The sequence below is a fragment of the Aegilops tauschii genome, chromosome 7 (genome assembly GCF_002575655.3).
Source record: "Aegilops tauschii subsp. strangulata cultivar AL8/78 chromosome 7, Aet v6.0, whole genome shotgun sequence".
NCBI lineage: Eukaryota > Viridiplantae > Streptophyta > Magnoliopsida > Poales > Poaceae > Aegilops > Aegilops tauschii.
Genome location: NC_053041.3, coordinates 15,502,432 through 15,524,365, shown reverse-complemented (window position 1 = coordinate 15,524,365; position 21,934 = coordinate 15,502,432). Strand labels below are relative to the sequence as shown.

Genomic DNA, 21,934 nt, shown 5'->3' with positions numbered 1-21,934 from the left:
AAAACGGAAATGAATCAATGTTTCGCAAAAACTTTCTCACTCTTTTTAGCCACTTGGTCATATTTAGCAATCTTCCAAATATTCAGAGACCTGCTGCCCTTGCTGATGTGATGCTTGCTCGTTATATGATGTAAAACTAGTTAATCTACAAATTAATAAGATGCAAATTCTAAACCCTAGAGCATAATTTAGTCACGGAGATGTAGTATACCGTTGGCCGCTTTTCCGGCCACGGACGTGATGACAGTCGAGGCAGATGGCGGCGGCGGCGATCAAGGCGGGCGGCGGTGGCGGCGGTCGAGGCGGAGGACGGTGGCGGCGGTCGAGGCGGATGACGGGGCTGCGCGCGGTCGAGGGCAGACAACGCAATGACGAGCAGATCCGGTGATGCTAACAGCGTTGGACGCGTGGAAGGCGGCGCCGGCTAGTCGGAGGGATGGCGGCCGTGGCGGTCGAGGTGCACGACAACGAGGAAGGGGACGAGGGGGAGGAAATGGTAGAGAGAAAGACGAAACGTTGGAAATGAGAGGTTTGGGGACGGTTGCTGGGCGGGCGCGGAGGCGGAACTGTCCGTCGTGAGCAGTGGCGGGTGGGCACGTGCACCCGCCACAGGAGACATTTCCAAAATTTGGGGAAGTTGGCCCGCTTGCCAAAATATAGATGTGGCGAGCACCTACCAACGCCCACCACTGCGTGCCCACAATGTAGTGGCGGGCGCTAGGTTGGCGCTCGCCACTGATGTTTCCATCCGGCGGGCATACTCGGAAGAGCCTAGCTGTGGCGGGTGAACTCTGGCACCCGCCACAGGTATGCCCGTAACTGTGACGGGCAAGTCCTGTCACCCGCCACTGCTATTTTGGAAAAGTAGCAGTGACGGGTGACATGCCCCGCCCGCCACTATTTATAATTCACCTATAATCCCTTTTCCGGTAGTGCATCCAACATTGCTTATTCTCGTGTTTGCGTGCGAGGGAGGTTTTGTCAACTTTATGTCTAACTGAGATCATCAACAAGGCGGTCAGTGAAGACCATTCAGGATCTATCACAATGGATGTTCTCTTACGGCAGCAACAGACGATTGACGGTATGAACTCGGCTGATATGGTGATCACTGCTTCTTGGTATATATGGCGGCAACAAAGGCAAAGTACAAAGGGAGAGACCATCCAGGCTGGGGATCGCACTTCTATCTCAATCCGGGTTATGGTGACGAATTACACAACCGGTGCATATACGCCAACACAACCGGTGCAACAGTATGATCATATGTGGAAGAGGCCGCTGACGGGATTACTAAAGTGAATGTTGATTCTTCCTTCCACTATGAAACAATGTCCGGTGCAACTGGGACTCTTGCCCGAGACGACCATGGAAATTTTATAGCAGCAGCTGCATGGGTTTCGCCACAAATTTCCAGTGCTGAATCTGCGAGATCAATGCTATTCGAAACGACCTATACTTAGCATCACAGGTGGGTTGTGATCACGTGTTAATCGAGTCAGATTGCAAGGCGGCCGTTGACGTGGTGATGGGCATAGAAGATTATCTCGGTACTGATGTTTCAGTAGTTGCTGAATGTAAACTTTTAGCTCTAGATTTTGCTAGTATTGGCTTTGCCTTTTGTCCTAGAGAACCTAATGAGGTAGCAAATAGTTTAGCTAAGCATTCTTATTGTACTAGATCTTCCAACTCTTGGGATACTACCCCTGACTTTTATTCTCTCCGACATTGTAAACCATATGGCTACCATTTGAGGAATAAAGTCTCTTATTTATTTATTTTTTAAAAAAGGTAAACACCTCCCATGCCATAGTGGCAAAGCGACGCATAGACAATGTATAGTGAATTGACTACTTTTTTTTTGCAAAAAAAAATAGAAACCACACAGAATAACGATAAAATTTGTATCCACACGTATATTTGAATACATAACTTTGAATAACTAGGCGTGATTGGTTCTGGCATCGCCACTACCATGCTACCTTGTCTATTTGTGTACTCGTTGCTGCCACAAGGCATGGTCGGTTGGTCGCCAGAGAGGGCCAGGTTTCTCCTGCAGATCCGGCACCTTCAACTGCTGACACACTGCATAGGACTACTCCGATTTGCTCTGGTTCCCCTAAAACACGTACTGCAGCTGCCTCTGCGGGGTCCGCCTCACCTTAATCATCAGTGAAACTTGCCTCCTCAGCAACAAGCATGTCCTCTGCGACGAGGTGTGGTTGCTTCTCTACAGCATGCATGCAACGGCGAGTTCTGACTGACAGCTGCGAGTCGGGCGTGGTACTGTCCAGGGAGCACCTGTTCATGACAATGCTGGGGATGGTCTCACGCATGGTGCTAGTTAAGAATTTGTTGGATCTTCGCCATTGGACAATTCATATTTACTTTTCTTGATGCCTCCAAATCCCCAAAATTTAGAGAGTGGTTTGTGAGAAACAGATGCATGGACACAAAACTGATGGACGCAAAGTGTTATACTAAACCTATGCTAGGACTGCTTATGTTGTGGTGCATGTCTTATATATGGTGGCCCTGTGAGATGGATACATATCTGGAAGCACATGCACACATGTGCGTCTTATTACTTTCCGTGGCCCAAATTTGCTATGCAGCCTCAGCTTGGTGGCACACTACCTCATGTGTGTTTCTGAAACATTATAACCAGTCGGCCTGGTCCACAGTAATTATTATGATATGGTACAACAACTTCAGTACCTTTCTATATTCTTTTTGAACTAGCAGTAGCGCAGTACCTTTTATTTCACGTTATGTCTCGGCATTGTGTAAAGTGCTCACTGACTTATAATGTAATTGAAAAAATGTGAATTCCAAAACAAATAAAAGACTATCTTTTATGTATTTCATAATAGCAGCATACTCACTACTTGGTGGAGCACTGGAGACAAAAAAAATTGGAATCACATGGCTTTCATCTACCATGTGGATGACAAGGGCATTCTTTCTTAAAGGGGATAGCCCCGACATCTGCATCATGATACAGACAACCATAATTTATTAAAGTGCAGAAGCTTTACACTGGAATCTCAGTAGAAATAAAAATAAAATGCTAGAACCACAACCGGTCAGCAAAAGGATACATGACTCAACCACATAATCTTTTAGTTACACACAATCAAAACCGGTTGAATAAAGCCCGTGCAACCATCTCCAGACAGTTGCACCCAATGAACGTAATGACCACATAGAGATTGATGCGGTGACCCTGCAAGATAACCTACAAATTTTTTGGAGAGTGTTATGTTAAAAATACAGTCATTTAGGCAATTCCAAATTGCCCATAGTAAGGCCCAAACTCCCACAGAGATATTTCCCTTAAGATTGTTGGTGAAAACCATCTAGCTAATTCCCAAACAAATTTGTGATACTTGTTGATGGTGTCAATTTGTACGCTACACGAGCGTTTGTAATACTGCTGCAAACCTTCTTCATGCATGTAAGCTAGTGCGTTTATGATAAAAAGGCTAAAACAGTGCCTATGTAACTTCGCTATATTACATTATCGCCCTTGTTGTGCACGGGCTACCGTGTTAGTTGACATAACAATAAATTTGAGGGCATGTACAATCAGCCTTGTTTGATGATGTGCAGCAAATCAAACATTACCAAAGCCATGCTTAGCTGGTAAACTTAAATTGAACAACACTGCCATAATTGAAGATGTTAACTCGCAAAATGTGAAATATAAACAAACTATTAATAACTTGAACCAACAAAACACAAGAAATGGTGCCGATATTTGACAGAAATCAAAGTTGGAGAGGCAATTTTGAACTACATTTGTTGAAGGATTTTGCTAAATAAAAGCAAAAGTGGAAGGAGTAGATGAAGAAAGAAAGTGCCAGGGGAAACCGGAGCATAAGCTAACAACGGTCAACAGATCGATCGCCTGTGAGACACCTACACACGTGCTTGTGGGCCTACATGCTAAGTGAATTGCTGAAAGGTTGCAACCAGCAGTCGGCTTTGTACAGATTTTCTTTGTACATGGTGCCCATGTACATTAAATATTCTATTGCACCTTACATATAAAATATATATTCCCCTAAAGACATATAAAATATATATTAATATAAATGAGGTGTACAACGGGTTTAGGTACCACCAGGATTTCCACCTTGTCCAGTGCACCCCCTTGAGTGTTCATATGTCCGCCTCTGACCTCATCGCCATGATGCCACACAGTCGCTTCATCAGTGACCTTCCTGTGCATTATAGTGGTACCTCGTAATGTACTTCTAGTTTGGGTCCTTCCCCATCGTGGTTGGCTAATCACCTGATAGGCTCCACCTCCGTACACATGGCACCATGCTTGTTAGCCTCCTCCAATGTCCGAGTCGACACCGTCACACCACATATGACCAGTCTTACATGTTGTGATGTCCCAACGCTGCACATTGGTGCGGCCTCCGTATGTTGTGCCAATCGCGGCTTCCGACCGCCATGCTGGAGCATTGGTGGTCAGGGAGCATGGGTTCACAACAATGTTTAGCATGATCACGTGCTGGTGCTGGGATGGAACTCGGTGGATCTTTCCGAATGTACGACCCATATTATTTTGTTCTTGATGCCCCCTAATCCCCAAAATATATGTAGTGGTTTGTGAGGAAGAGAGACACGGTTATAAAAGTGATTGACATAAATATCATACTAAACTTACGCTAGGACTACCTATGTTGTGGGACATGTCTTATATATGATGGCCATATGAGAGTTGATTTCTGCAATATACGTTTAGAAGCATGTGCACCCCGATGTGTCCTAGTACTTTCTGGGGTCCAAAAAAACTCTTCGGCTTGGTGGCACTAGTATACCTCAAGTATGTGTGAGAAGCTTTATAACCAGTATAACCTTGTGAAACATCACTCAGTAGGAACGTACATAGGGCCTCTTCATCATCTTTTATGATCTCCTTGAAAGCCTCCAACTCCAATGCAGACCCTTGAAAACTGAAAGTAGTACCAATCCTATTATGTTAAGAAAAATTGCATGGATTATTTTCAACACAATATACATGTGCATGATTCTGTTGGGATTTTTTGAAAACTTAGAAATATGTCTTTTTAAGTTGTAGATAGAAAGTGGGTACCCTTGAATCCATGATCATTCTTCTATTTTGCAAAGATACTCGGTGCAAATGGTATTACTTCTATTGCCAGTTGCTACACTCTGACATGTTCTGCACAGAAATCTCTAAAAGGCTAGATGGCAGAGATAGGAGGTGATGGTACCTTCGAGGTTGCAGAAATTTTTCACTTATAAAAAGGGGATAGCTAATTGCATGCCCTTAGTTGTGTCCCACTCGACTGTTTTGCTCCTAGTTTCCAAAAATCCTCAGCCATGCCCAGCCACTTCTCTCATCTTATGCATTTTCCCTTTGACCGTTTGACTGCCACTTTGAAAATTTCATAACAAATTCATATTAACTCAGAAAAATGCAAGTAAGACATCAAAATGTTCGGAAAAATATCACTTGTATGTGCATGTATTTCGCATTCAGGAAAAAGTGATGTTTAAAGCACACGAGGTTACTAATATTATTAAACCTAAAAATATATCAACAACACTTTTGTCATGAATGCAAATGATATGCACATTTAGGTGATGTTTTTCTAAACATTTTGATATCTTTTTTGCATTTTTTCCGAGGTAATATGAATTTTTTATGATGTTTTCAAAGCGACGGTCAAATGATGAAAGGGTGTTCAAAGGACATAATCATAAGAGGAGTGAAGTGTCTTGGGCAGGACCGAGGGTTTTTGGAAATTAGGGGGAAAATAGCTGAGTGGGACACAACTAGGGGCATAAAATTAATTATCCCTATAAAAAACTTGCTAGTGCATGGAACCAACTAAAAATTGTTGAATCTTTCCATGTGTAATTTATAAGGATTAATTGAAATAATTAGTAATTATTCTTAAAAAGTTCATATCCTTAGGTTTAGGGCTGATGCTGAGTAGGAGGAAGTTGGCTAGTTTGTGCCTAGTTTGCAGATATGGATTCTTCAATTCTTGTCGAAAATCCTGTCTGTGATTTCTTTGTGATCAATATTCATGTCCCACCACGTGTTGCGCTAAAAAAGAAAATATTGATTTGCCAAACCTTACAATGCTACGATATAAGTTACTTAGAAGTGACATTATTCTTTATGGTAGTCAACCTAAGCAAGCAAAGTGATGCTCATTGATAATAGAACTAGCATAGCCTTCTAAGTACCTTTTAGGTGTTCTAACGCAAACATACTAAAAAAGTTCTTCGATGGTCTCAATGCTTTAGTGCCGTCACCAAGTAACTATGACATTTGTGTGAGTTACCCTAGGAGGATTTAATTCAGATACCTCCTAATCCTATAGATTGAACTAGCATTCGGTGGACTGTTTTGTGCGATCATGTATGATAAATGATTTTAGCTAAAATATACAAAATTCATATAAATTTTTGAGACCGTATCCATAGTTATGAACATGGATACATGCACTTTGTTGTCTTTTATGGGGCTCCCACAAGTGGTTGGTATTATTTGGCACCCAACCTGACATCGATATTCAAGCACTACGTACATTAGAAAATTTGCTAAAGTTTGTAGTACATACAAATGGGCAACCATGACATACAATTCACAGTATATGAGAACTAGTGACGAGCTAACTAACCAGGTGATATATGTGATGTTAATATAGTTCTAATGAGGTTTTCTTGAGCTCGTTATAAGTATACTATTCGATTAGAAGTATGTCTCTTTCTAAGTGTGATTAGATGGGTCCGTCACATGTACGCCATAAGTCTTGCCAATGTGTGCAATGAACTGAAAATTGAGGCACGTATTCATGTGTAAAAATTGGATCTGCTACCACATATTTATTTTGAAGTCCCAAATTATGTAAAACCAAGTATTCTCATGTTTGATTGTATGTGAGAAGGTCATAATTTGAAGGAAACTATGTATTATTTATTAGGTATTGTTTAAAAAAAATTGTGTTATGCAAGAGATGTGTGTTGGTTGACAGCAAAATGTGGATATGTCATTGGGTGACACATGGAAAGATACCATATGACATGGAAAGATACCATATGATGTATGCCATGTGCCAAGGAATAAGATTCCCCTAAAAAAATATGATCCTTCATTCTTATGAAGGCAAATCGATCAATAGCTACATGTTTGCACACTTGTTGAAAAAAATAGTTTTATTCTTTCCAAAACATCCAAATTTGTCCGTCAAGACATGTGGTAAAACAGTAAACTTTATAGTAATTAATATTACCTAGAGTTATGTGCATGAAAAGGAAGGTCATGCCACTTTTTGAAGAAGAGAAAGAGACGGCAACCATTGATCAGACCTCATTGGATTTGATACCATGGGCAGGCAGGGTTTCGAGCTTTTAATTTGCAAAGTATCACCATGAAATGCCAAGCACAAGCTAGCTCTGCCTGGAACATTAAAGAGTATCTTTATTCAGACACAATGTATTAATTTAATCATTTTTAAATACAAACGTACAATATTACACATTTGTTTCAATCGTAGGTATTTGGGATTTTGGGCCATGGTTCGAACGGAAAGCTGGAGCCCAAGAATGACAACCTTGTCGTTGGCTTTCAAGTTTACACCTTTAGACCATACTGCACATGCTCTGGTATACTCCCATCAACAGAAGAAACTCAAACAATATGTCAACTGCCAAATGAATAAATGACCAATTTACATTGGATATTATGTAATGGGGTCGTTGGACTACTTTATGGAGCATTCGAGACAGGAAATTGGAAGGTTTCGTCTACCTTGACAATGTTCTCACCATAAAGCCATGGCCTCTTGAACTGATGCCAATGATAGGGGCACCTTTCCGGAAAAAAGTATTAGATTTTTGGTGGTCAAGGTCAAGAGTATCCATTGAATTTCTTACTTCCAAATGTTTATGCAGGTAATTAATGTTTTGAATTTTTTTAATTAAAGAACGAGCAACTTGCAAGTAAACAAGTATTTGGATCCATGTCTATTTGAAGGTTTCTTTCGTGATATTGGCTGGTTTTCTTGGATTGGAGGAACTAAAAATGGTATATTGCGCAAGCACACACACACACAAAGAGAGAGAGAGAGAGAGAGAGAGAGAGAGGAGGTGTCGGCTCTTAGGGTTTAAGTAGGGCTTGCATCAAGGAAAGCAGTTTCAGGGATACAAAAGGAGATAACATTCAGACGAGGGAATATAGGATGCAACTGTATCGGGACGTCGATCTTTTCGAGGAGGTTGTAACATGTAGACCATTCATGAACTAGTGGAGACATGCCTCAAATTTGTGACGGTCATGCATAGTTTAGCTGCCAATGTGGCTTGTTAGAACTAACCTGATCCATGCCCTACCCCTAGCCCAACCATCTGGCTTGTTAGAACTAACCTAATCCGCGACCCTAGCCCAAGCCCAACCGCCTCGTATAGCTAATTTTGTAGGTGGGGTGGAGGGAAGGGGGTAAGATAAACTGCATTGAATGGGTGCCCTTTGAAAGGCATATCTGCACTATTGAGCCATGTCAGCTAAACACCTCCCATGCCACCTTGTCCAGACAACATCCGGCACTCCCTGCCCGTACAAACCAAAGGTCTATATCTTCATGCCTGTGCAGAAACAATATGTTTTTGATAATTTCTCTATTCCATCTCCATTGTAGGTTATACTCTCACATAGTCGTCGACTTCATACTTGGTCCGCGGATGACCCGACCTGGAAACTGATCGGCAAGCACAGATGACTTCAGATCATTTCTACGTGAAATATAATCAAAAGGTAGTGATCGACACTAAACCATATAAACAAGTAGATTATGAAAAAACAATATGCAAAATCTGGTTAGAACAAACAAAATGCCAATCGCAAAAAATGAAATCTCCATTCACAGGCCTGGACGTTGGTTGCAGATGTTAGTTTTCTACATAAAGCCCAAACAAAGACGACCCAGCCCACCTACGACACAAAGCTGCCTTACTCAACTCTCACTCCAAACCAAAGCCCAAGCCCTGACCGAACCCACCCAACCAAAGCCGCGAGCAAACCCTCACGCCGGCGGCCGCCGCCCCCGGCCGACGACGATGCCCGGCGACGCCTCCTCGCCGACCTCCACGGCGGCCGCGGCGCTGGCGCAGGCGGAGGCCGACCTCTCCGCGGGCCGCCTCCGCGCCGCGCAGAGGCACGCCCGCCGCGCCGCCCGCCTCGACCCCGACTCCGCAGCCGCCTCCGTCCTCCTCGCCGCCACCTCCGTCCTCCTCGCCGACGCCGGCTCCCCCCGCGCCACCCTCCTCCTCCCCGAGGACCCCAAGTCCTCCCTCGCCAGCGACCCCGACGCCATCCGGCGCCACTACAAGTCCCTCTCCAGATCCCTCCGCCCCGGCGACGGCGCCTCCTCCTACCCCGCGGCCGCCGCGGCGGCGCAGGAGGCGCTCCGCCGCGCGGCCGACGCCTACGCCGCGCTCAAGGAGGAGCGGGAGGCGCCGCCCACCTTCTGGACGGCCTGCGCCGGCTGCCGCCTCCTCCACGAGTTCGACCGGCAGTACGTGGGCTTCCGCCTCACCTGCCCCTCCTGCCGCCGGTCGTTCCTCGCCGCCGAGGTGCCCCCTCCTCCGCCGCCCAAGAAGCACAAGGCGGAGAAGACGCTCGCCGAGATGCAGCTCCAGCTCGCCAAGAGAAAAGGGAAAGACCAGAGGGCCGCACAGAGCTCATCCAGTGGCGATTCTGACGAGCCGTCGGAACTGGAGGTGCCCGAGGAGGAGCCGGATAGCTATCACTCGGGGCAGATGGCTGTGGAGGACTCAGACTTCTACAACTTCGACGCCGACCGCATGGAGAAGTGCTTCAAGAGAGGCCAGGTCTGGGCATTGTATGGGGACGACGATGGAATGCCGCGGCACTATGCGCTGGTGGAGACGGCATCGCCGGGCAGGCAGTTCCGTGCCCAGATACGGTGGCTGGAGCACCAGCCTGACGGGAAGGAGGGGAAGCCATGTGGGGCATTCAAGGTCGGGAGAGAAGTGACCGTGCACTCGGTGAACGTCTTCTCGCATCTTGTCGCCTGCGAGAGGGTGGCAAGGGAGGCATACCGTGTTTACCCCAAAAAGGGGTCAGTCTGGGCGCTCCATGCCGGAGAGTACGCCGACACCGGGAGGCCCAAGTATGACTTTGTGGTGTTCCTTAGCGGGTACAGTGAGGTCCACGGCATCAGCTTCGGCTACCTGGAGAAGGTGGAGGGTTTCAGGAGCATCTTTGCCCGCCGCGAGATCGGTGTCCGTGCCGTTCAGTACCTCCGGGAGGGCGATGTTGGGTTGCTTTCGCATCAGACACCGGCGAGGAAAGTCTCCAAGGGTGAGGCCTCGACGCTGCCTCGTGGTGATTGCTGGGAGCTTGACCCTGCATCCTTGCCTGCTGAATTGCTGCATGCCTAGAGGCAGAAGAGGTGGCTTTGGAGTGATAATGTTGACAGGCCCGTTAGGATTGCTAAGATTCCAAGTAGTTTAGAAGTAGGGGAAGGTCGCTTGGTTTGGTGTCAGATGCTGTGATGTTGCTTCTGTTTGCAAATTCTAGATGGATATTGGCCTTCTTCAATTTGAGACTTAGAAATCAATTGATACTTATCGCTGTTTCAGTGTTCAGAGTTCAGTGCTTAGTGTTGAATTCTACTACCCCACAACATTGCAGTGTGTGAAATGGATTATCTTTATATGTTGTCTGACTGCAAACACTAACTACTCTGTTAATGTGAATGAATGAATTTTAGGAAATTATTTTGAACCAACATGTTCAGCCAGAGCAGCATGTGTTCATCAGGTGCCTTCCAAGCAAAAACTATGCCTGAAGACGCAGCAAGTAGCAAACTGTTCGCAAGTTCTGATGAGAGAATGCTAATGTGTCACTGGTCTTCGTAATCATGGATACTTGTAGGTGTTCTCCTGAGTATTGAGTGTTGGGTTCCGTTAAACACAAAATTGCAGTGTGAATATTTTTTGTATTGTTTGATCATGAACAATTCACTACTCTATTAATATGTTCAATCAGACCATTACTGTGATGTCAAGTGGTTCTGGATTGTCTTCCAAACAAACAATAAGCCTGAAGACACAAGAAGAAAATGTTTATCAAAACATGAGATGGGGGAATGCTAATGTATAGCTGGTCTTGCAACTTCAGATTGGATGGCGAGGACTATTGGTACAATATATGTTCAGTGGATTGAGGTTTTCTCTCTCAATCAGCCTGAAGAGAGTTGCAACGTTCCATGAAACACAAGCTGTATCTCATATTTCGCTGTTGGCTACAAGCGTTATGCCATATCTGAATTCAGGTTTACTGATCCATGTGCATTGCAGCCATCAGATGTGCATTTAAGCACGTCCCTTAAATTTTTTTCTGCACAGCATCAGGTGTGAACAATGATAATATTTAAGTGATCACTTCTCCCAGCCTTCACTCCCTCAAATAAGTTGTCATGTTCCACAAAGTTAACGCTAAATCCACTGAATTCTTATAGTTCATAGAGAAACTCTCGGATTACATAGCTGTGTATGATGCCACATGAATATCTAACATGCTGACAGTCTTAGACATTAGGACGCTACAAAATCTCGACAGCTTGTATGACAGTTGCTCATCCGAGGAAGTTCATGATCACCAGGTGGAGCACCAGATTGCACAGGACGAAATCAGCAAAGGCTCTTTCCGGGGGAAGATCCTGCAGATGATGTTTAGAAATACAATGTTATGCCTGAAACCAAAGAATAATTTGCATGATGTAACAGTGGAAGTATAGTTACCTTGAATTCCTTGTTGTCCTTGTTGACTTGGATACGGAGGCAAACTGTAAAAACATTGACAGTTATATATTACATATCCTGGAGACAAGGAAGAATGAACTCAATCTGGAGGGGTAAAAGAAAGAAATTCCTACCACCAAGCACTGCAGTTCCAATGCATGACAGGACACCAGACAGGAAAGAGTTGAAGGGGAATGACCCAACTATTCCCATGTAAACGACCTGTTTTGCCACATACAAGAGCATTTCAGAAGCTTGCAAATGGCTCTGTGCTACCATACCAAGCCATGGTTTATATTGCAACTAGGGGGGACACAAGGCCAGCGAGTAAAAACATTTGCTCAGATGGAAATTGCTGAAAGAATCTGGCCAACAGTCAGTCAGCACAAACAAGTGCCCGAACCAAAGAATGTGGCTAGACGCATATCAGACACTGTTACTAGGTGCATCAGATTCTTGCAACCTGAAAGCCCACTGCTGCTGAAAGATGATGAAATCTTGTATAAAAAGCATACAAGACACATGCCACCATGGAATCAGTGCATAGTTCTAGCAGACCACCAGCTATGGCGCTATGACGCCTAATGAATATCCTAAACTCAGTATGCTACTCTTCTCCATCCCAAATCAGGGCTCGCGAGTCCCCGGAAAGCATCGAAAATTACCTGAACCAGGGCAGTTGCGACGGCGAAAACCACGTACAGGTCAATGATCTGCGGAGCACGAGAAGTCGAGAAGCACATCAGTAACCCGGCAGCCGCCAGCGGCAGAGGAAAGAAAATACGAGTACTGGGGAAAGAAAACGAAATTTACCTTGAGATTCGTGGGCGTGGCGGCGTATGCCTTGGTGAGGGACTGGATCAGGAGCTTGGCGTCCCCCGCGGGCTTCGGCATCCTTGCTTCCCCGCTTCGAGCTGGTAAATCGGAATTCGAGGAATCAGATCACGGCGGAGGGAGGATGGACAGCACGGCTCCCAGATCCGGCGGTCCGGGAGGGGAAGGGGGAGGGTGCAGGGTGGGACGCGGGAGGATCTAGGGGAGCTTGAACCCTAGGGCGACAGAGATCTGTGGGAGGGAGAGGAGACTGACCTGTGCTGTGAAGACGACGACGCGAAGATTCAGAGGTGAGAATTGCGAGCTCCGGCAGCTTTGGCTTGGGATTTTCCTTTTCTTTCCTGCGGTTTATCGCGCCGATGGGAGTGGATGGGGCGATTTCCGGGCCCAGCCGGCCCTGAGACTTGAGCCCATTGATCTCGAAGTGTTTGTTTTCTTTGACTGCCCTCAACAGTGACAATGTGTTCCTAGAAAATCCTCAAAAAAGATGTGTGTTACTCAAATAAATTGGCTCGGGCGCGGTGTGTGGTGATAGCTCGGCCAACTTCCAGGGCCCATCGACGCTAGATGCCCGGCTGTGCTGGTGTTGCCGAGGGGTCTGCACCGCAAAGATTGCCTGAATAAGCCATGGTTCAAACATCTAGGAGATGATCATAGACATAATTGAGTAACATATACATATTTCGACCAAAGTAGTAGAAACAATCAACATATAATTTTTGTGCATAAGGTTTCACAAGACCATATGATGTATGTAATTAATTTTGTTTTCCTATATATTCTTATGTTTCGTCACAGTAAACAATCCTTGATGGGAACAGGACCGAAGGTTTTCATTTGCATTACAAAATGTAATGATCGGTGATGAATATAACACACTTCTTCATGATATTCACTACAATATGCAAGCGAGGTGCATACAGGAATGAACGTGATAGTAAGTGCAAGAATTGTTAATGCCGCACGATGCAGATGATTGAATGTCCTTAGGGCACAAAGAAACAAATGGGATGTGTCTTTTCCGATGCCTTTGGTTACCTAGAGCTTTAGGCCATGTCGTAACGATGTTTTATTTTACAAATTGAAGATTTCCACTCTTTTGCAGGCTTTGTTCATCTCCATCAATCATCTGTGATCTTTGTTTACATTGCAGTAACAGGAGCATCGTGAGTAAGTTGTGCTAGCTACATCAGCCTGGAGCAACTTACCAAAGGCTTTTATATCCCAACATGGTTTGTGGTTTAGCAATGCCTAAATTTGCATTGTGTTGGTAGCTTGTTCCTTATGGTTTTGTTTTTGAGACTTGTCATACTTCTTAATTACTCAGGTGTGTGCACCCTCAAGTGTAGAGACATGGATACTAGTTCATCGACATCTTGAAAAATGACTACCACAACTATTTTTGTTTTCTTTTGTTCATTTGTACTGAGATCCTCGCGCTTCACTAGTTCCTTGGTTTGGTTAGAAAAGTGCGTGTCCATTCTTACAGCTTCTATGTTGCTACTTCGAGAAAGATGATTCCGTGTATATAAGCACATCCACATGATGCATTGTCTCTCCATACGTAGGTTTATTCATCTTTTGGTTGGCATGCATTCATGTACACGCCGTTTCATCCCGATTTCAAGCCAATTATTATTTAGAACAGATTGCGGTTTCATGTCATGACTTGTGTGTATGTGCGCGCGCGCGCGTGTGTGTGTGTGTCATACACATCCAAGATAGAATGTGAAGTCATTTCGGTAAGTCAATTGTTGATAGCATGATGTATAGTGTTCATTCTAGTATGCAGCTAAGATCATACATTGGACGAGAATCACTGAATTTTGTTTTGTTGTCTAGTTGTTCATTGGAGAGCATAAATACGCACCATGTTGCATCGGCAGTTGTTTCCATTTTTAGGTCTTATCATTATGATAAGACAGAGAGACATATTTGCACATACTGACATAGAGACACCTCATGTTCCTTAGTGATTTTTAATATTCTTTTTTCCCAGACTCTCCATACCAGTGGCCCATGCATATTTATTCTCTCAATCTAGCGCTTATTTGATTATGGCAGAAAAATGTTATAACCAGTAGAGATTGGGACTACTTCTTGGATGATGATGGAATGGTATATATGCACACATGAAAATCTAGAATATAATTCATGGTTTGACATTGTTGGACTATTATTATTTTTGCATTGATTTTCTTTGGTGGCTGGAGTGTTCCATAATTATGGAGTGAGCCAATCCTATATGGTATTGCAATTTAATCATCCAATTATGGCTGCCGAAATGTGTTACATACATATGTATACTACCTTGGGAGGTGTGATGAAAATGTGGTTTGTTGCTAACTAATTTATGAAGGAAATATGCCCTAGAGGCAATAATAAAGTTGTTATTTATATTTCCTTATATCATGATAAATGTTTATTATTCAAGCTAAAATTGTATTAACCGGAAATTTAGTACATGTGTGAATACATAGACAAACAAAGTGTCACTAGTATGCCTCTACTTGACTAGCTCGTTGAATCAAAGATGGTTATGTTTCCTAGCCATAGACATGAGTTGTCATTTGATTAACGGGATCACATCATTAGAGAATGATGTGATTGACTTGACCCATTCCGTTAGCTTAGCACTTGATCGTTTAGTATATTGCTATTGCTTTCTTCATGACTTATACATGTTCCTATGACTATGAGATTATGCAACTCCCGAATACCGGAGGAACACTTTGTGTGCTACCAAACGTCACAACGTAACTGAGTGATTATAAAGGTGCTCTACAGGTGTCTCCGATGGTGTTTGTTGAGTTGGCATAGATCGAGATTAGGATTTGTCACCCCGATTGTCGGAGAGGTATCTCTGGGCCCTCTTGGTAATGCACATCACTATAAGCCTTGCAAGCATTGTGACTAATGAGTTAGTTGCGGGATGATGCATTACAGAACGTGTAAAGAGACTTGCCGGTAACGAGATTGAACTAGGTATGAGGATACCGACGATCGAATCTCAGGCAAGTAACATACCGATGACAAAGGGAACAACGTATGTTGTTATGCGGTTTGACCGATAAAGATCTTCGTAGAATATGTAGGAACCAATATGGGCATCCAGGTTCCGCTATTGGTTATTGACCGGAGATGTGTCTCGGTCATGTCTACATAGTTCCCGAACCCGTAGGGTCCGCACGCTTAACGTTCAGTGACGATCGGTATTATGAGTTTATGTGTTTTGATGTACCAAAGGTAGTTCGGAGTCCCGGATGAGATCGGGGAAATGACGAGGAGTCTCGAAATGGTCGAGACGTAAAGATTGATATATTGGACGACTATATTCGGACATCGGAAAGGTTCCGAGTGATTCGGGTATTTTTGGAGTACCGGAGAGTTACGGGAATTCGTATTGGGTCTTAATGGGCCGTACGAGAAAGGAGAAAAAGGCCTCAAGGGTGGCTGCGCCCCTTCCCCATGGACTGGTCCAAATTGGACTAGGGAAAGGGGGCACCCCCTTCCTTCCTTCCTTCTCCTTCTCCCTTCCCCTTTTCCTATTCCATGTGGGAGGTGGAATCCTACTAGGACTAGGGAGTCCTAGTAGGACTCCACACTTTGGGCGCGCCCTATGAGGGCCGGCCTCCTCCTCCCTCCATCCTTTATATACGGGGGAGGGGGCACCTCATAGACACACAAGTTAATCAGTTGATCTTTTAGCCGTGTGCGGTGCCCCCCTCCACCATAATCCACCTCGGTCATATCGTAGCGGTGCTTAGGCGAAGCCCTACGTCGGTAACATCATCATCACCGTCATCATGCCGTCGTGCTGACGGAACTCTCCCTCGAAGCTCTGCTGGATCGTGAGTTCGAGGGACGTCATCGAGCTGAACGTGTGCTGAACTCGGAGGTGCCGTGCGTTCGGTACTTGGATCGGTCGGGTCGTGAAGACGTACGACTACATCAACCGCGTTGTCATAACGCTTCCGCTTTCGGTCTACGAGGGTACGTGGACAACACTCTCCCCTCTTGTTGCTATGCATCACCATGATCTTGCGTGTGCGTAGGAATTTTTTGAAATTACTACGTTTCCCAACAGTGGCATCCGAGCCAGGTTTATGCGTAGATGTTATATGCACGAGTAGAACACAAGTGAGTTGTGGGCGATACAAGTCATACTGCTTACCAGCATGTCACGCTTTGATTCGGCGGTATTGTTGGATGAAGCGGCCCGGACTGACATTACGCGTACGCTTACGCGAGACTGGTTCTAACGACGTGCTTCGCACAAAGGTGGCTAGCGGGTGTCAGTTTCTCCAACTTTAGTTGAATCGAGTGTGGCTACGCCCGGTCCTTGTGAAGGTTAAAACAGCACATACTTGACGAAATATCATTGTGGTTTTGATGCATAGGTAAGAACGGTTCTTGCTCAGCCCATAGCAGCCACGTAAAACTTGCAACAACAAAGTAGAGGACGTCTAACTTGTTTTTACAGGGCATGTTGTGATGTGATATGGTCAAGACATGATGCTAAATTTTATTGTATGAGATGATCATGTTTTGTAACAGAGTTATCGGCAACCGGCAGGAGCCATATGGTTGTCGCTTTATTGTATGAAATGCAATCACCATGTAATTGCTTTACTTTATCACTAAGCGGTAGCGATAGTCATAGAAGCAATAGTTGGCGAGACGACAACGATGCTACGATGGAGATCAAGGTGTCGCGCCGATGACGATGGTGATCATGACGGTGCTTTGGAGATGGAGATCAAAGGCACAAGATGATGATGGCCATATCATATCACTTATATTGATTGCATGTGATGTTTATCTTTTATGCATATTATTTTGCTTAGATCGACGGTAGCATTATAAGATGATCTCTCACTAAATTTCAAGGTATAAGTGTTCTCCCTGAGTATGCACCGTTGTGAAAGTTCGTCGTGCCGAGACACCACGTGATGATAAGGTGTGATAAGCTCTACGTTCACATACAACGGGTGCAAGCCAGTTTTGCACACGCAAAATACTCGGGTTAAACTTGACGAGCCTAGCATATGCAGATATGGCCTCGGAACACTGGAGACCGAAAGGTCGAGCGTGAATCATATAGAAGATATGATCAACATAGTGATGTTCACCATTGAAAACTACTCCATCTCACGTGATGATCGGACATGGTTTAGTTGATATGGATCACGTGATCACTTAGATGATTAGAGGGATGTCTATCTAAGTGGGAGTTCTTAAGTAATATGATTAATTGAACTTTAATTTATCATGAACTTAGTCCTGGTAGTATTAGCATATCTATGTTAGTAGATCAATAGCTCGCGTTTAGCTCCCCTGTTTTATTTTTGATATGTTCCTAGAGAAAACTAAGTTGAAAGATGTTAGTAGCAATGATGTGGATTGGATCCGTGATATGAGGATTATCCTCATTGCTACACAGAAGAATTATGTCCTTGATGCACCGCTAGGTGATAGACCGATTGCAGGAGAAAATGCAGACGTTATGAACGTTTGGCAAGCTCGATATGATGACTACTTGATAGTTTAGTGCACCATGCTTTACGGCTTAGAATCGGGGCTTCAAAGACGTTTTTGAAACGCCACGGAGCATATGAGATGTTCCAAGAGTTGAAATTAGTATTTCAGACTCATGCCCATGTCGAAAGGTATGAGACCTTTGACAAGTACTTTGCCTACAAGATGGAGGAGAATAGCTCAGCTAGTGAGCATGTGCTCAGAATGTCTGAGTACTACAATCACTTGAATCAAGTGGGAGTTAATCTTCCAGATAAGATAGTGATTGACAGAGTTCTCTAGTCACTATCACCAAGTTACTAGAACTTCATGATGAACTATAATATGCAAGGGATAACGAAAACGATTCCCAAGCTCTTCGTGATGCTGAAATCGACGAAGGTAGAAATCAAGAAAAGCATCAAGTGTTGATGGTTGACAAGACCACTAGTTTCAAGAAAAGGGCAAAGGGAAGAAAGGGAACTTCAAAAAGAAGGGCAAGCAAGTTGATGCTCCCGTGAAGAAGCCCAAAGCTAGACCCAAGCCTGAAACCGAGTGCTTCTACTGCAAAGGAAATGGTCACTGGAAGTGGATCTGCCCTAGATACTTGGCGGATAAGAAGGATGGAAAAGTGAACAAAAGTATATTTAATATACATGTTATTGATGTGTACTTTACTAATGTTTATAGCAACCCCTCGGTATTTGATACTGGTTCAGTTGCTAAGAGTAGTAACTCGAAACGGGAGTTGCAAAATAAACAGAGACTAGTTAAGGGCGAGGTGATGATGTGTGTTGGAAGTGATTCCAAGGTTGATAAGATCACCATCGCACACTCCTTTTACCTTCGGGATTAGTGTTGAACCTAAAATAAATCTTATTTGGTGTTTGCGTTGAGCATGAATATGATTAGATCATGTTTATTGCAATACAGTATTCATTTAAGTCAAAGAATAATTGTTGTTCTGTTTACATGAATAAAACCTTCTATGGTCATACGCTCAATATAAATGGTTTATTAAATCTCGATCGTAGTGATATACATATTAATAAATATTGAAGCCAAAAGATGCAAAGTTAATAATGATAGTGCAACTTATTTGTGGCACTGCCGTTTAGGTCATATTGGTGTAAAGCGCATGAAGAAACTCCATGCTGATGGGCTTTTGGAATCACTTGATTATGAATCATTTGATGCTTGCGAACCATGCCTCATGGGCAAGATGACTATGACTCCGTTCTCCGGAACAATGGAGCGAGCAACTAACTTATTGGAAATAATACATACTGATGTATGCTGTCCGATGAGTGTTAAGGCTCGCGGCGGGTATCGTTATTTTCTAACCTTCACAAGATGATTTGAGCAGATATGGGTATATCTACTTAATGAAACACAAGTCTGAAACATTTGAAAAGTTCAAAGAATTTCAGAGTAAAGTGGAGAATCATCGTAACAAGAAAATAAAGTTTCCACGATCTGATCGCGGAGGCGAATATTTGAGTTACGAGTTTGGCCTTCAATTAAAACAATGTGGAATAGTTTCACAAAGTCATGCTACCTGGAACACCACAGCGTAATGGTGTGTCCGAACACCGTAACCGTACTTTATTAGATATGGTGCGATTTATGATGTCTCTTACCGATTTACCGCTATCGTTTTGGGGTTATGCATTAGAGACAGTTGCATTCACGTTAAATAGGGCACCATCTAAATCCGTTGAGATGACACCGTATGAACTATGGTTTGGAAAGAAACCTAAGCTGTCATTTCTTAAAGTTTGGGGCTACGATGCTTATATGAAAAAGTTTCAACCTGATAAGCTCGAACCCAAAATCGGAGAAGTGCGTCTTCATAGAATACCCAAAATAAAATATTGGGTACACCTTCTATCTCAGATCCGAAGGCAAGATCTTTGTTGCTAAGAATGGAGTCTTTCTAGAGAAGGAGTTTCTCTCAAAAGAAGTGAGTGGGAGGAAAAGTATAACTTGATGAGGTAAATGTACCTGCTCTCGAATTGGAAAGTAGTTCATCACGGAAATCAGTTCGAGTGATTCCTACACCAATTAGTGAGGAAGCTAATGATGATGATCATAAAACTTCATATCAAGTTACTACCAAACCTCGTAGGTCAACCAGAGTAAGGTCCGCACTAGAGTGGTACAATAATCCTGTTCTGGAGGTCATCTTACTTGACCATGACGAACCTACGAACTATGAGGAAGCGATGATGAACCCAGATTCCGATAAATGGCTTGAGGCCATGAAATCTGAGATATGATCCATGTATGAAACAAAGTGTGGACTTTGGTGGACTTGCCCGATGATCGGCAAGCCATTGAGAATAAATGGATCTTCAAGAGGAAGACAGACACTGATAGTAGTGTTACTATCTACAAAGCTCGAATTGTCGCAAAAGGTTTTCGACAAGTTCAAGGTGTTGACTACGATGAGATTTTCTCCCTCGTATCGATGCTTAAAATCTTTTCGAATCATGTTAGCAATTGCCGCATTTTATGAAATCTGGCAAATGGATGTCAAAACTGCATTCCTTAATGGATTTATTAAAGAAAGTTGTATATGATGCAACCAGAAGGTTTTGTCGATCCTAAAGGTGCTAACAAAATGTGCAAGCTCCAGCGATCCATCTATGGACTGGTGCAAGCATCTCGGAGTTGGAATATACACTTTGATAAGTTGATCAAAGCATATAGTTTTATACGGACTTGCGGTGAAGCCTGTATTTACAAGAAAGTGAGTGGGAGCACTACAGCCTTTCTGATAAGTATATGTGAATGACATATTGTCGATCGGAAATGATGTAGAATTTTCTGGAAAAACATAAAGGAGTGTTTGAAAGGAGGTTTTCAAAGAAAGACCTCGGTGAAGCTGCTTACATATTGAGCATCAAGATCTATAGAGATAGATCAAGACGCTTGATAAGTTTTTTCAATGAGTACATACCTTGACAAGTTTTTGAAGTAGTTCAAAATGGAACAGTCAAAGAAAGAGTTCTTGCCCGTGTTGCAAGGTGTGAAGTTGAGTAAGACTCAAAGCCCGACCACGGCAGAAGATAGAGAGAGAATGAAAGTCATTCCCAATGCCTCAGCCATAGGTTCTATAAAGTATGCCATGTTGTGTACCAGACCTATTGTATATCCTACCCTGAGTTTGGCAAGGGAGTACAATTTTGATCTAGGAGTAGATCACTGGACAGCGGTCAAAATTATCCTTAGGGGACAAAGGAAATATTTCTTGGTTATGGAGGTAATAAAGAGTTCGTCGTAAAGAGTTGCGTCGATGCAAGCTTTGACACAAATCTGGATGACTCTAAGTTTCGATCTAGATACATATTGAAAGTGGGAGCAATTAGCTAGAGTAGCACCGTGCAGAGTATTGTAGACATAGAAATTTGCAAAATACATACGGATCTGAATGTTGCAGAACCGTAGACTAAAACTTCTCTCACAAGCAAAACATGATCACACCTTAGTACTCTTTGGGTATTAATCACATGGCGATGTGAACTAGATTATTGACTCTAGTAAACCCTTTGGGTGTTGATCACATAGCGATGTGAACTATGGGTGTTAGTCACATGGTGATGTTAACTATTGGTGTTAAATCACATGGATATGTGAACCAGATTATTGACTCTAGTGCAAGTGGGAGACTGAAGGAAATATGCCCTAGAGGCAATAATAAAGTTGTTATTTATATTTCCTTATATCATGATAAATGTTTATTATTCATGCTAGAATTGTA

At 43.6% G+C, this 21,934-nt stretch overlaps 2 protein-coding genes across 2 annotated transcripts; one reads left to right on the top strand and one right to left on the bottom strand.

Annotated features, from left to right (window-relative positions):
* Window positions 1-8,922: 8,922 nt before the first annotated feature.
* Window positions 8,923-10,732, top strand: LOC109768942 (uncharacterized). Its single transcript, XM_073505845.1, has one exon. The coding sequence runs from the start codon at window positions 8,938-8,940 to the stop codon at window positions 10,453-10,455; it is 1,518 nt and encodes a 505-aa protein (XP_073361946.1). The 5' UTR covers window positions 8,923-8,937; the 3' UTR covers window positions 10,456-10,732.
* A 716-nt stretch (window positions 10,733-11,448) lies between these two features.
* On the bottom strand, window positions 11,449-13,107 carry LOC109768939 (dolichyl-diphosphooligosaccharide--protein glycosyltransferase subunit DAD2). Its single transcript, XM_020327669.4, has 6 exons — window positions 12,910-13,107; window positions 12,634-12,734; window positions 12,486-12,533; window positions 11,955-12,042; window positions 11,821-11,864; window positions 11,449-11,738 (listed from the first exon to the last, which is right to left on the bottom strand). Exons 2-6 carry the CDS (start codon window positions 12,712-12,714, stop codon window positions 11,655-11,657), a joined length of 345 nt encoding a protein of 114 aa, XP_020183258.1. The 5' UTR covers window positions 12,715-12,734; window positions 12,910-13,107; the 3' UTR covers window positions 11,449-11,654.
* Between the last annotated feature and the right edge of the window lie 8,827 nt (window positions 13,108-21,934).

What these genes read in the sequence shown, in the direction of transcription:
- LOC109768942 (XM_073505845.1), top strand. Translation starts at nt 8,938, where the DNA reads ATGTTAGTTTTCTACATAAAGCCCAAACAAAGACGACCCAGCCCACCT.
- LOC109768939 (XM_020327669.4), bottom strand. Translation starts at nt 12,714, where the DNA reads ATGCCGAAGCCCGCGGGGGACGCCAAGCTCCTGATCCAGTCCCTCACC. An exon ending in CCACGCCCACGAATCTCAAG is followed by an intron (nt 12,534 to 12,633) that starts GTAAATTTCGTT and finishes CGTGCTCCGCAG; the next exon opens with ATCATTGACCTGTACGTGGT. An exon ending in AGGACAACAAGGAATTCAAG is followed by an intron (nt 11,739 to 11,820) that starts GTAACTATACTT and finishes CATCATCTGCAG; the next exon opens with GATCTTCCCCCGGAAAGAGC.